The sequence below is a fragment of the Diabrotica virgifera genome, chromosome 5 (genome assembly GCF_917563875.1).
Source record: "Diabrotica virgifera virgifera chromosome 5, PGI_DIABVI_V3a".
Taxonomy (NCBI): domain Eukaryota; kingdom Metazoa; phylum Arthropoda; class Insecta; order Coleoptera; family Chrysomelidae; genus Diabrotica; species Diabrotica virgifera.
In genome coordinates, this window is record NC_065447.1 from 165,024,132 (window position 1) to 165,040,344 (window position 16,213).

The 16,213-nt window shown below is 31.9% G+C and overlaps 1 protein-coding gene across 3 annotated transcripts in view; it reads left to right on the plus strand.

Annotated features, from left to right (window-relative positions):
* Window positions 1-16,213, plus strand: part of LOC114341169 (sodium-independent sulfate anion transporter) — a 127,092-nt gene that overhangs the window by 88,217 nt on the left and 22,662 nt on the right. For all 3 annotated transcript variants that reach the window (XM_028291953.2, XM_028291974.2, XM_050651654.1), the window contains exon 9: window positions 6,377-6,524. In XM_028291953.2, the coding sequence (XP_028147754.2) occupies window positions 6,377-6,524 (148 nt within the window). The remainder of the gene's footprint in view (window positions 1-6,376; window positions 6,525-16,213) is intronic.

Here is a 16,213-nt window from a genome sequence, read left to right on the forward strand (position 1 = left end):
TGTGCTGAATTATAGGCTTCGCAATTGCCACCGGCAGGGCCGAAAGGGTTAATTTTAATATTCAAGCTGCCACCCATCTGCCTCTTGGCAGTTAGAACATTGAATTTGGGAGAAAATCAATGTTTATTTATGAAATGAACATTTTTTTCTGTTTTCTGACAGCAGTAGAATGTATTTTGAATTAAATAAATTACATACATTCTTCTTTTTGTGTCAATTAATTTAATTCAAAATCATTTTTCTTGGATACCCTGTGTAAATAATTATGTCAATGTTTATATTACTGAACAGAGAATTGAATAACCTTTCAAATGAGCTAGGCTAGCACACCACGACCCCTGTTCTCATTTAAAAAAATTGTCGATTATGTCATCACTCAAATGGATGACGTCACTAGTATAATATATAAATATGTATATGTCAAAAAATCATAATTCAAAAATAAAAATCGACCTATTTCACGATTTGTCCTTAAAGTCGCTGGCTTACGAAATATCGAATTTATTCCAGACATTTGCACCATACTGTATAATTAGAAGGCGGAAAAAATGCGCTTTGAAAAATACCATATTAGACTTTAAATGTTGTTCTGAAGCTATTTCCTTGTGGCATTTTTATAATTACGTATTTTTTATGGGAAATAAGCCACAATTTTACTAAAAAATGAATTTATTAACGTTTCGAAGCCCAAATCGATAAAGAATTTAAATATCCAAAATAATTTAAATTTGTCGTTTTTAATGAACTTCAAACTTCATTCAGTAGGTATTTAATATAACTATTTTTATAATTGAGCACTCAAAACAAAAATTTTAAAAATGTGGGCAGTGCAGTGTGCATTGCATATTCTGAAGTCATAGAAGGTAACCCCACAGCTACCAGAATCAACTTTTACACAGATGGCCAAGCGGCTATTCTGACAGTAAAGATCCCACACACTAAATCAAAACTGGTGAGGAACTGCAAAGATTTCCTCAACAACCTGGCAAAGGACAATAAAGTATCTTAATCGGTGCCAGGTCATGAAGGTGTACATGGGAATGAACGAGCAGATATTTTGGCAAAACAAGGTTCCAGAGAAATCTTTGAAAACCTTTTTGTGGCATCACTATGGCTGCTACGAAAAATGAAGTTCAGAAATGGTTGATAGGAGTCATCAAGAGAAATGGAGAGCCACCGAAGGGCAAATCCGGCCTAAAAAAAAAGAATGTGTGTGTACTTTGTACGCACGTAAGAAGTTATACTTCTATTATATGATCTCTTAAAAATAAATATACTTTAAACAGTTTGTTTCATTTTTTTAAACACCAAACTAATTTTGTGCTTACCGCTTTCAAAAAAATAAAAAAAAAAGTATAGGATTGCACTGGATTCGAACTCAAGACCTCTCGATCTCTGGCCGAATTCTATACCAAATGCGCTACGAAGACTGTGTCTGTATCGGTTCGAACGTACCTAATGACAATTGACGGTAACAAACAGACAAGGTGATGTATAATAAATATACAATAAAATGTTTTAATAATACTCATCTTACTCCTGAGGAAGACAAATCCAAAGACACAAAAATTATAATAAATATATGTACTAAAAACACTAATATATTCTTTTCACACCTTTTCTTGCACTGATATATTTATACATAACTAGAAAGATTTAGCAACTAAACGCCATACTGTCTGTGCGCGCATGCGCGCAGTATTATGAAATTTTACTTTCAATCGCGCCTAAACAAGCATAACTTCAAAAATAATCAAGAATATTGATAAAACTCTCGCACAATTTGATGCATCTTAATAAACGAGAGATCAAAACGGTCACTGAAATGGTGATTGGACATTGTCATTTAAGAAACCACCTATACAAACTAGGTAAGGTGAATGAACCGTGATGCAGAAAGTGCGAAATAGAAGAAGAGACTGCCTGCCATACACATTACTATGCCATTGCAATGTGCTAGGTAGGAATTCATTGGTCAACTGAGGTTTCAACCAGAAGAGATCCTAAAACTACCAATAAGAAGACTATTGACCTTCGTTGGGGCCCCATAACTTATTAGATTTAAGGAAAAAAACAAGCTATGATACAAAGGCTTTACGACCAAGTGCCAGAGACTAACAAGTCTCACCTGATTTAAGAAGAAGAACGAATGTCCCCACCCAAGGAAAGCTTTCAACCGATGCTTTCTACCAGTCCATACATACGAAGCAAAAACCTTAACTCTCACAAAAACATTAGCGGAAAAATTGAGATGGGTACACAGTAAAATGGAGAGATCAATGCTTGGGAAATATACCGAAAAATGAGGAAGTTCGTAGACGAACCAGAAGTAGAAGACATTATCGAACGTATTACGTCGAACCCGCTTATTGGAATAGCCTTCGTGCCAAGCAAAAATATTTCTATAACCGGGATATTCTAATAACCGATCAGTGGTGGCTAGTAGAAATAAATGTACTGAATATACGTCATAATAGTACAACCCACTTTGTACATGTATGTACAGCTGGGTCCTAAAAAAACTGATACGACTCTTAGTAAGATTTTATTATTTTGAGCAGTGTATGATTAGTCTGACATTACAGGGTGTAACAAAAATACAGGTCGTAAATTAAATCACATATTCTGGGATCAATAATAGTTCGAATGAACCTAACTTACCTTAGTGATAATATGCACATAAAAAAAGTTACAGCCCTTTGAATTTACAAAATAAAAATCGATTTGTTCGAATATATCTAAAACTATTAGAGATTTTTTATTAAAAATGAACATGGGGCATTTTAATGGCAGGGACATCTTAAAACAAAATTATAGTGAAATTTGTGCACCCCATAAATATTTTATGGGGGTTTTGTTCCCTTAAACCCCCCCAAACTTTTGAGTACGTTTCAATTAAATTATTATTGTGGTACCTTTAGTTAAATTCAATATTTTTAAAACTTTTTTGGTTCTTAGTATTTTTTCGATAAGACAGTTTTTATCGAGTTGTGACTTCTTTTTTAATATGTTTACATAAAAATTTTATGGGGGTTTTGTTCCTTTAAACCCCCCAAATGTTTGTGTACGTTCCAATTAAAATTACTGCGATACCATTAGTTAAACACAGTGTTTTTAAAACTTTTTTACCTCTTTGTATTTTTCTGATAAGGCACCTTTTATCGAGATGTGGCTTCGTTTTTAATATGGTTCAAAATATACCTAAAAATGTAAATCATAAATAAATCATATTATTACAAAGTCTCCATAATCGTACTTAACCATATACAAATATGTGGTGGATTTGATAAATATTCAAAATATTTCGATAAAAAGTCGACTTTTCGAGAAAGTACTAAGAGGCAAAAAAGTTTTTAAAACATTGTGTTTAACCAATGGTATTACGATAATAATTAAATTGGAACGTACACAAAAAGTTGGGGGGTTTAAAGGAACCAAACCCCCATAAAATTTTTATGGGATGTCTAAATTTCACTATAATCTTTTCTAAAGATACTACTGCCATAAGAATGCCACATGTCCATTTTCAATAAAATATCTCAAATAGTTTTCGATATATTGGAAAAAATCGATTTTTATTTTGTAACTTCAAAGGGCTGTAACTTTTTTTATGTGCACATTTGTACTAAGGTAAGTTAGGTTCAATAGAACTATTTTTAGTCCCAGAATATGTGTTTAAATTTATGACCTGTATTTTTGTTACACCCTGTATATTATATTTATTATGCCAGACAAATAATAAAATAAACAAACAAACAGCCATTTTTTGAGGTTGAAGTTATCTGACAAATTTTAAGATTTGACAGTGGAAGTGACAGTATGTAAATAATAAGTATTTACCCATCAAAATATAATAAATTAAATATATTCTTTTTCTCACGATCATCTTTCAGTGCGTCACAGTTTTTCGATTTCTCTCTAACGCATTAAATTGTATGTGACAGAAAAAAAGGCACGTCTTTGAATACTTTGGTAATTATTCTAGTTCGGTGATTATTCTAGTTGTCGATAGATGGCGCCATAATCAAAAAAGAATTATTTATTAAATAAAATAATAATATTATCAATATAATCTGTACAATTTATAAGACTATACAAATAAAAGAAAATACCATTTTATAAATGCAATAGACACAATTGATTTGGTTTTATTCCAAATTGAAAATAAAATTTGACAACTGTCAGATTTTAACAAAAATGTCACGTTAGAATAAATGTCATAAATGTGTATTATCACGGACTTACCTTTTTTTCTATAATTTGTGACGCACTGAAAAATGTTCATGAAAAGGAGAATAATTAAACTCATATTCATTATATCACACCTCATCAACAGCTTTTTACAAGAACATAGTCAGCGATTTTGATATGACTTAGAGCCAACCTGATAGCTTAACCTTAGATTCCTGAGGTTAAAATAGGTCGATTTAAGCTAACTTACCTTAGTACAAAAGTTGATAATAACCGAAATACAGGGTGTCAAAGTTAAACTTTTATTTTATTTATTTTTGAATATTTCCTGACAGGCATGGGACAACAACACGAAATTTGGTAAGTGATGCTGGTATTGTACACCCTACTAAATTATGTTAAACAAACGTTTCTGGCTACTACCCGAGGCGTACGACGGGGGAACGTGAAGGGTTGACCCTTCCCAAATTCTACGCCACTGGCGGAATTGCTATTTTAGTGCAATTTTTTGATTCTCCAATACTTTCTATGTAAATAACATACTCTTCATTCGTAACGATAAAGCCATTAGTTTTCGAGATATTTGAAGCTAAAAACGAAGGAGCATAATACATTAATCAAAATAAGTGTGCCTTTTCATTTTTAACTTCAAATATCTCGAAAACTAATGACTTTATCGTTACGAATGAAGAGTATATTATTTGCATAGAAAGTTTTCGAGAATCTAAAAATTATGCTAAAATAGCAGTTTCATCATTGGCGTAGAATTTGGGAAGGGTCAACCATTCACTTTCCCCTGTCGTACGCCCCTGGTATTAACCAGAAACGATTATTTAACATAATTTAGTAGGGTATACAGTACCTACACTTTCTGCCAAGTATCATAAGCATATGTCAAAGAGTTTTATAGTACCGGGCACACATAGTTATTAAAGTTTTAAATAAAGAATAAATTATTAAAAAAAAGAATACTTTAAAATAATTTGCCATATCCGTGTCATACTTGGCAGCAAGTGTAGGCACTGTACACCCTAATAAATTATTTTAAATAATCGTTTCTGGCTACTACCAGAGGTGTACGACAGGGGAAAGTGAATGGTTGACCCTTCCCAAATTCTACGCCACTGATGAAGCTGCTATTTTAGCGTAATTTTTAGATTCTCCAATACTGTCTATGCAAATAATATACTCTTCATTCGCAACGATAAAGTCATTAGTTTTCGAGATATTTGAAGTAAAAAATGAAAAGACACACTTATTTTGATTAATGTATTATGCTCCTTCGTTTTTAGCTTCAAATATCTCGAAAACTAATGGTTTTATCGTTACGAATGAAGAGTATGTTATTTACATAGAAAGTATTGAAAAATCAAAAAATTGCACTAAAATAGCAATTCCGCCAGTGGCGTAGAATTTGGGAAGGGTCAACCATTCACGTTCTCCCGTCGTTCGCCTCTGGTACTAGCCAGAAACGTTTGTTTAACATCATTTTGAAGGGTGTACAGTAGCAGCATCACTTACCAAATTTCGTGTTGTTGTCCCATGCCTGTCAGGAAATATTCAAAAATAAATAAAATAAAAGTTATACTTTGACACCCTGTATTTCGGTTATTATCAACTTTTGTACTAAGGTAAGTTAGCTTAAATCGACCTATTTTAATCTCAGGAATCTAACGTAAGCTATGGCCCAGTCTTTACCAAACACCCTGTAATGCCCCAGAGTTCGTCAGCTCTCTGGGGCATCACATAAGGCAGAACTCGTCCACCTATACGCTGCATGTTCAATTGACAAATCTACAGTAATGATATAGTTGCAGCTTCCAAGCCACGTTCTTAGTTGATCCCGTGTATTTATTTGGTTATGCCTTATTTACACCTTTCTTATTTTTACATATTATGACGTCCCACGTCCCCCATCAGCCATTCGGTTGCATCGGAAACTTGTATCTATAATATGCACGCTTATTTGACCGGCTTCACTCTGTGTTATATCGTTTGTACTCTCTCTTTTTGGTATTTTGGAATAGCGTATTTTATCAAGCAAAGTCTCAATTAAAAATAAATAAATGTTTATGTAAAAATAATGATATTATATCCTTTAAATAAATAAAAAAATAATGATATTATATCCTTTAAATAAATAAACTTTGGTTAATTTTTATAACTATTTTATTTTCGTTTGCAGAGTTTTAACGTTCTGCAAGATGAACTGAACATTAGGAACCAAAAAGTTATATTTTGGAATTTCAAAAAATCTGTGATTAAAACTTGCCTAGGAGTTAATGAGAATCTCAAGGAAAACTTCAGAGAAGACAGTTTACAACAAATTATAGGTTTGTATTATTTGTTCCTATATTCTGATTCAGCTACTTTTATTCGAGTTATTTCTTTTACTCGTCAAATTATAAATCTATATAGGGTTCTGTGATTTAAGACGTTGTTTGTTTTTATAAACCACTTTTGACTTAATTCCGCCTAATTTTTATATTTTTTGTATTTTTTTATGTGACACCTATTTTTCTTTCTTGTCTAGATACTATTTTTATCATCATCATTGGCTCTACAACCCATGATGGGTCTTGGCCTGTTCCAGAATCAGCTTCCATTCCCACGGTTATTAGACTTTATTACGGTTGCCTTGACCGACGGTGGTGGGGAGACTTATATTTTTGACTTTACGTCAGAAGAGTACACATTTCCATATTTTTAAATGATTTTCGATCATTGAATGTGTGTTATTGTGTATATATGTGTATTATTTGTGTTATTATGAAATAATAAAACAAATAGTACACATTTTATCTTATACCGGGTGGTGAATTTTGAAAAGGGCCATAGGAAACTCAATGTAAAATTCTAAATTGTTGAATTCCTGCTTCGCTAATTATTTTACATCAAAAGTCATGAGAGAATACTTGTAGAGAATTAAAATCTGTATTAAAATCAAAAGTTAAAATTGTTCTACTATTTAAATGCATTCCAAAATTTTGAAAAATATGATACATTTGCCACAATAGGTATGAGTGTAAAAGTTAGGCCACACGTAACTATTTAGCTGACAGTGCTCACACCATTGACTGAATAAAAAATCTTTATTATTAATACTTTCTCCACAAATGAGGGTATCTTATCAACTGTATTGTTTTTAAACAGTAGATGATAAAATAAAAATATTGACAGTTCAAAAATGTGAACATTATTGCATTGTGTGTGGCCTAAGTTTGGGCTGAAAACTAAAATGTATTACATTTTTACAAAATTTTGGAATATGTTTAATTACGTAGACCAATTTCAACAGTTGTTTTCAATACAGGTTTCAATCCTCTACAAATAGTTTCTAATGTCTTTTGATGTAAAATAATTAGGGAAGCTGAAATTCAACAGTTTAGAATTTTACATTGAGTTAATGCAAAATTTTGACGCATGTCAAAATTTTCAATGTGTTTTAATTGTATTCATTTTTTTCGAATCCTGAGAAAACTAATAAATATTTTTGACAAATTTAAACTCATAATGAAGGACTACATTATTACCGAGGGCCGAAACTTCCTGAAAACTTCTATAATGTTTATTTTAATAATTTACAGGGCTGAAAATAAACGAGAAGTGTGATATTTAATTTCAAATATTTCATTCAATAGAAACTGCTTGTTTATTCTAAGGGGCTTTCCGCCCTCGGTAATAATGTAATCTTTCATCCTGCGTTTCAATTTTTCTAAAATACTTGGTTTTCTCATCATCATCATCATCATGGTTCTACAGCCCTTAGAGGGCCTCGACCTTCTCAAGCGTTCTACGCCATTCTGTTCTGTCCCTTGCCTGCACTTTCCAGTTGCCGACTGCGATCTTCTCGGCATCTTGTGTTACCCCGTCCATCCATCTCAACTTTGGTCTACCCCGTCTTCTCATTCCCACGGGTTGAGCTGTTAGAATCCTTTTTATCATGTTTACTTGGTTTTCTCAGGATTCGAAAAAAATCATATTACGATTCAAATGACAGTACACTCTCGTGACGTAATCGCACCCTCAATGTTCATTGGTTCGCCGATCTAGGCAACCGTAGTAATGTCTAAGAACCGTGTTCCATTCCTTCCTATCCTTCGTCTTTTTTTTTCCAATTTATTGCTCTAATGTCCAGTTGCACCAACAAATAAACGATTGATTTGGATTGCTCGATTATTTTTAAATATAATTGTCAAAAAAGCGTCAAATTAAAAACAGAAATATTAACGATTCTTCCAAAAAATATTAAATTTTAACCTTTTTCGAAAGAAAAGAAAAGTGTTCTGTTATTATATTTGATGGTAAAAAATTTAATATTTTTCGGGAGAATCGTTAAAATTTCTGTTTTTAATTGACAGTTTTTTGACAACTATTATATTTTAAAATAAACGGGAAATTCAAATCAAAAAATCAATCGTTTAATTGTTGGTGCAACTGGACATTAATTGACTAGTTTTGATGGGAAATAAGCCACAATGTTACTAAAATAATGATATTATTAACGTTTCGACGCCCTTATCGGGTGTCGTTGTCAAAATATAAAAAATATTAATGAATTAAACAAAAATGTTGTTGCTTAGTAAAAAAATTCTTCTAATAATTTATTTAATCTGACTCATTTATATCGGCAACTCAGACATATATTATACATTTTAAAGTAGAAGACTTTATAATGATATTGCCAATATTTATGAGTTGCGTTCCTGGGACGACTTTATTGAAAGATAGTTCATTCGATTACATGAAATCAACCCCAACTCAAGAATATCCGTCACAAAAAATCATAACATGTGAGCTGTCTTTAAAAAGACAACCACATGCAATGGTGACAGTAAAATTCTCGGGCTAGAGATTCCATAGTAAATCACGAGGGAAAACCAGGAAAAAACTTTGTGATACTATCCCTACATCGGAAGTATTAGGTCTTACTTTAGTTTACTCTCAAAACTAATACCAAATTCTGACCTTAATATGTACATATGTTATGTTAAATTATAAATAATATTAATAATACATATATAATATATTATATATATATATATATATATAAACAATACTAAAATATAAAATATGTACTAACTCGATATGTTATTGACTTACTAATCCTGGTATTTTCTTTCTATTGACTTCCTCTTTTAGTATGGGTAACCACAGCCTACTACATTCTACCGAGGAATTTGCGATACAATTGATTTTATTTAGCATAATTAAAGTCGCTTCTTTGATTTTTCTCTTTTTACTATCTGTTTCTTTCAGGACTATACTTGAATCTCTCCACTGAACTCTATGTTCATTATCCCATGCGTGTTGACATATTTGAGATCTATCAAATTCTCTATTTTCAATATAAGACTGATGTTCACGTATTCTAACGTTTAATGGTCGTGATGTTTCACCCAAATAAAATTGTTCGCATTCACAAGGTATTTTATAAATACAATTCTTTGTTCTTTCTTGTTCACTGTTAGGTTTAGTTTTAGATAGAATAGGTCTCAACGTGTTTGTTATTTTGAATGTTGTTGAAATTATTTCCTATTGTGTTAAGTTTCTCGGATAGTCCTTTTATATATATGGTATTGATATTTTCCTCGTATTATTTTCGTTAGAACAAGTAATTTTGGCTCTATCATATAAGGATTTAATGATTCCCTTTTTAACGTTGATGTTGTGATTTGATTTGTAATTGAGATATCTGTTGGTATGTGTTGGTTTTCTATATACTTGAGTCTCATATCCAGTATCCTTCTTTGAGACTAAAACATCGAGGAAAGGTAGGGTGTTATTATATTCCTTTTCCATTGTAAAATATATGATAGAGCCAAAATTACTTGTTCTAACGAAAATTCATTCTTAGAAGAAAAACAATTGTTATATGTTTTATTAAAAAATGATTATCCTTGATCGTTCATAAATAAGGAATTGTCAAGATTGGATCGAATGGAACAGAACAACTTAGAACGGGATCCTATAACATTCACAAGAAATAATACGAGGGAAATATCAATACCATATATAAAAGGACTATCCGAGAAACTTAAAACAATAGGAAATAAATTCAACATTTCAACAACATTCAAAACAACAAACACGTTGAGATCTATTCTATCTAAAACTAAACCTAACAGTGAACAAGAAAGAACAAAGAATTGTATTTATAAAATACCTTGTGAATACGAACACTTTTATTTAGGTGAAACATCAAGACCATTGAACGTTAGAATAAGTGAACATCAGTCTTACATTAAAAATAGAGAATTTGATAGATCTGAAATATGTCAACACGCATGGGATAATGAACATAGAGTTCAGTGGAGAGATTCAAATATAGTCCTGAAAGAAACAGATAGTAAAAAGATAAAAATCAAAGAAGCGACTTTAATTATGCAAAATGAAACCAATTGTGTCGCAAATTCCTCTATAGAATGCAGTAGGAATTGGTTACCCATACTAAAAGAGGAATTCAATAGAAAGAAAATACCAGGATTAGTAAGTCAATAACATATCGAGTTAGTACATATTTTATAGTATTGTATATATATCTATGTATTATTAATATTATTTATAATTTAAAATAACATATATTAAGGTCAGAATTTGGTATTAGTTTTGAGAGTAAACTAAAAGTAAGACCTAACTAATACTTACGATGTCGGGATAGTATCACGAGGTTTTTTCCTGGTTTTCCTTCGTGGTTTACTATGGAATCTTTAGCGCGAGAATTAGGGTTGATTTCATGTAATCGAATGAACTATCTTTCAATTAAGTCGTCCCAGGAACGCAACTCATAAATATTGGCAATATCATTTTAAAGTCTTCTACTTTAAAATGTATAATATATGTCTCAATTGCCGATATAAATGAGTCAGATTAAATAAATTATTAGAAGAATTTTTTTACTAAGCAGCAACATTTTTGTTTAATTCATTAATATTTTTTTATTTTGACAACGACACCCGATTTGGGCGTCGAAACGTTAATAAAATCATTTTTTTAGTAAAATTGTGGATTATTTCCCATCAAAACTAGTTAATTGCAAAAATTCCACAAGAAAATAGCTTCAGAACAACATTAGTACTCTTAATACTCGTAAGTCGTCTTCTACTTGGTGTTCAAATCGTGTTCTGAGCCTGCCTCTTATCCTCGCTCCATTCTGTCTTTGGTTATAAATGTATTTCGACGGCTCCATCTAATTTACTCTCTAAATGGCCTATCCACCGCAGCCTGTTTATTTTGATAGACCTGAAAGATTTGAAAGGCGTAAAGTTCAAAATTATAGCGTCTACCTCCGTTTTTAGTACATTCTTTCACGGTTTTTGCTGTAAAATTTAAAGAATCGCTTTTATTGACATGAAATTTGGCATACGCATAGCTAACATGTCAAAGAAAAAAAGTGATATGGTGCCGATGTGTGTTTGCCCCAGGGGGCTGGGACCCGGACCGTACCGCTAAAAACAGAAAACCGAACCGTAACACTTAATTTTTCAAACGGTTTTATCGGTTTTTGTCGGTTTTGTTGTTTATAATATTGTTATTTTTGTTTTTGTTAAAGTTAATGCAAACAATTTTGCCGTGTTTTCTACTTTTGATAATAAATAAAAAAATACATTTCAAGATGTTTCATTATTTTTAAAATCAACTCAAAAACCATAAAAAACTATGTAATAATAAGTTCTTCTTTCAATTCTGGTCAACAAATGTTTCTGAAGTTGTTGAGGAAAATAAAAATTTTTGTATTTCAGAATATTGTCAAATATTTTATTTAACTAAATTCATGCCTTTTTAGCAAATTCTAAAATAATAAAATTATTCTATCCATTGTTAACTTTTGCACCTGATCAGTGGTCACTAATAATTATTGATAATCGGTGACAAATCTTTGGAGTTGGTTGTGATGAAATGAATTGAGCCATTGGTATTGGAAGCCCAAGCGGGGATTTTTGCAGTTACTCGATGGCGTCAGAAAATCACATGGGGAGAAACTTTGTACTCTGTAAATGTACCCTTACCATATATTGGATATTGCATACAGGGGAGTTCGTTAAGGGGGTCCGAAAAAAAGATCTACCCGTAGAAAAACTCGAAATTGTCAGATTAAGATAAGGCAAGTTAAGTAAATGCAGAACAGTGTATTTTTCAAAAATCTATCGAATAATACCAAATACGGCCCCCCACGGAGGTGGGGTGGGGGGTTACTTTAAAAATCTTAAATAGAAGCCCCCAGTTTTTTATTGCAGATTTGGATGCCTTACGTAAAAATAAGTAACTTTTATTGGAGATATTTTTTCGAATTATGGATAGATGGCGCTATAATAAAAAAAACGATTGTTGGAAATGGAAAATTAAATTAAAAAATGGAAAGTCCCCACTTAAATGGAAAACACTTAACTTTTTCTGATTTTAGGACCCAATTTTCACAACCCATATAGGTCCCCATAACGTTCGAGTAACTGCAAATTTAGTATACTTTCCTCCCCTACTATATATCTTGCATAAAAAATTTGTATGTACTTAGAGAAATTAGACCATATATTTACTTCTTTATCAGACTGTGAAATTGAAAAATTTGTAGGAACCGAAAAAAACCGTTTGTACCGAAAAAATTTGTCAGAACCGAATCGAAATATTTTAACAAAACCGGAACCGGACCGGACCTAAAATTTTGAATTTTACTAGAACCAGAACCGGACCGGAACCTTTTATTTCATTTCGGTCAGGGTCCCTGCCTGGGGGTGACTTTCACCCCATCTCGGGGGTGAAAAAAGATAAGTCCCGAAATGGATAAACTGACTAATTTTAAGTAACTTTTGTTCTATAGAGTTTTTTCACCAAATCTATACTTTTCGAGTTATTTGCAAGTGAATATGTTCATTTTTCAACAAAATAACCACGTTTTTAGACGGTTTTTTTCGCAAATAACTCAAAACGTAAGCATTTTGTCGAAAAAAATATTGTTAGCAAAACTATAGCCTATAAAAAAGTGAAAAGAACGGTGTATATATTAGGTCTCTATACCTAGCAAAAGCAGAGTTATAGCTAATGAAAAATAGATTCATATTCGAAAAATTCCAAATAGAATAATTCAATGTGAAATATCCAAATAATGAAGCATTCTTGGGGAAAACACATTACAACTTTTTTAAAGTATTTAAAAAAAGCTTTATTTCTGTTTCTATAAAAAAAATTTCTACCACCAAATGTAAGCAAGTTAAGCTCAAAATAAAGTTGGTTCCTTTTGTTTTGGCAAAAAAAATCAGGAAGATCACCCCCCAATTAGCAACTTAAATGAAATTAATCGTTACCGCTTCACAAGTTACTTCACTTATGTTACATCAGTATCAGACTGCACTAACTCAAAATTTTTCAATATTGAGATAAGTATTAGGAAATGGTTAAAATATGTTTATTTATCAGTTTCAAATTACACCATCTCAAAATTCCAACCCCATTGTAAAAATTTTGACTTGTCAACATGCAGAATCGAATATTTTTTTAGAACGTCGTAGTTTCATACCGCATCACTTTGAGTTAGTGCATAATGAAACTTGATCGGTAGAACTGCTGTCAGCTACTAACTCAAAATGGTCTGTGAAAGCTGCTTGCACTGACCGTTGCTAAATTAAATGTTCGGAAAAATTTAGTGATACAAAAAGAGAAGAACTGTTAAATAACTACTGGGGTCTTGGTGATTTAAATAGGCAGCGCGATTTTATAGTTAACAATGTAATGCCGGTTAAGCCAAAATATCAATATAAGAAAGAAGGGAGTCATAGAAGCGAAAATATAGCTTATTACTTCGAGATGAGAAATGAAAAAATTAGAGTATGTAAAGTTTGGTTTATGAACACTTTAAACATTTCGAATAGGATAATAATGAAAAAGCATGCACAGCAATTTAAAAAAAAACAGAGCTAGGGTTTGCACAGAATGACAATCGAGGAGGAAAAAAATGCTGGGCGACCAAGGGTGCTAGATGATGAAAAAGAATTCGTGAGGTCCCACATCAAATTTTTCCAGTAATTGACTCTCATTATTGCGAAGCAAGAAAAAACAAATCTCTAAACTTAGCCACCATGTACAGACTGTACCAAGAAAAATGTAGAGGAGAACTGAAAATTTCCGTAAAACTCAATTATTACACCAAGATTTTCAACAGGGAATTTAATATTGCCTTTTTTCAGCCAAAAAAGACCAGTGTAAAAAGTAGTACAACAACTTAAGTATGATGCACATATCAGAAAAAAAAATCAGATTCACTACAGTACTGTAGTTTGTTGCTTTCATCTCCAAGTTGTATTATCACTACTAAAATGGAGATCGGAGTGATTTTCTTTTTACATGAGACGCCTATCATGTTACAACTTCACTATATTTGATATTTCTCACAAACATTGTTATAGTTTTTTGTGGCACGAACGTCTCGCAAGCAGAGGTGTTAATAAAATAAGTACGTATCTTTGGCAGTATCTAAAGAACCATGGGACCTCAATATGAGCACATATTTTACTCCGATAATTGCCTGGGCCAAAAAAAAGTTCATTGCTTGCTTGTTTTTATATTGCTGTCAAAACTTAGCCATAAAAAGCATAACCCACAAATGCTTAGTAGTTGGACATACTCAAAATGAGGGGGATGCGATGCATGCCCTCATAGAAAAAGAAAAAAAGATACCTAAAAGGAAGCCCGCTCTATATTTTATCGCAAATGGTACCGATAATTATTAGCCTGGCTAAGAAAACTTCCAATAAAAACATCGGAAAAGAAGTGAAAGGCAGAATTTACAAAACAGTCATCAGACCATATAAAGACATAAGCGGCAGAAACACGACCCGACACAGAGAGGACAAAAGGATTGCTCGAAACAGCGGAGATAAAAACCCTTCGAAAAATCGATGGTAAGACTCTATAGGACAGAGCTAGAAGTACAGATATACGACGGAGATGCAAGGTGGATAACGTTAATAACTGGGTAATAGAATGGAATGGCCACATAAGCCGAATGACAACAAATATAGTAGTCAGGACAGCGAGAGACGGTTCCCCAATAGGAAGACGATCAGTGGGAAGACCACGAAAACGATGGAAAACGACAACTTACTAGAGGCACATTGAAAAAACAGACAGAGTCATGTCTATACAAAAAGAAGAAGAAGAAGAGAAGAAGAAAACTGGACGGCCAGGTATGCTACAGAAGAAATTGCCGAAGTGTATGAAGTAAAAATTTACAAAAAATTGGGAAAATTTTTAATATAAATGAAGCCGGAGACAAAATAAAATGGAGCGAAATACAAATTCTAAGAGTTGAGAAAAACCAGCCACACAAAATAATGTAAAATAAGTCTTATTTTGACGAAAATTATAATGTCATGTCATAAATATTCGATAAAACAGGACGAACGTGGCTTATGACGAACCATCTCTCATCCTCTCCAATAAACCTCCAGTTTTTCCAGAACGTACCAACTTCTGCCACAGCTGCCGCTGCTGAAGAAAGTGACAATTCAGAATTATTTTGATTTTATTATATTTTTTAATAACAAGGAAACAATAATGATTTTATAAGAAAAAAATATTTAAATAATTTTATTTGATTTCCATACAAATACCCTATACAAAATGCACTAACTGTTAAAAAATCATGTGTAGACAGGTTCATAGTGCACCAACTCAAAAAAAATCTGTATTCTTAAAAAAAAAATGAACTAAAAATTATCATCTAAAAGAACCTTAAAATAAACATCTAATTCCAAAATTTTGTTCTATTTGAAAAACAAATGGACTATTTACAACAGATTAAAAATATTTGCTCCCAGAAAAAATCAGTTAAAGTTGATTTGTGAAGAACTGTTTTTTGAGTTGGTGCACTCTGATACTGATGTATCGATATGATCTGTAAGTTTCATCGATTCAAAGTGCTTATTTTTGAAAAAATTTGGTTTAAAGTAAAAATTTTAGTTTTGAAAAAAATGCTTTTTTTTTCAAAATAACTTAAAAATTGTTAGAGATACCAAAAATCGTAAAC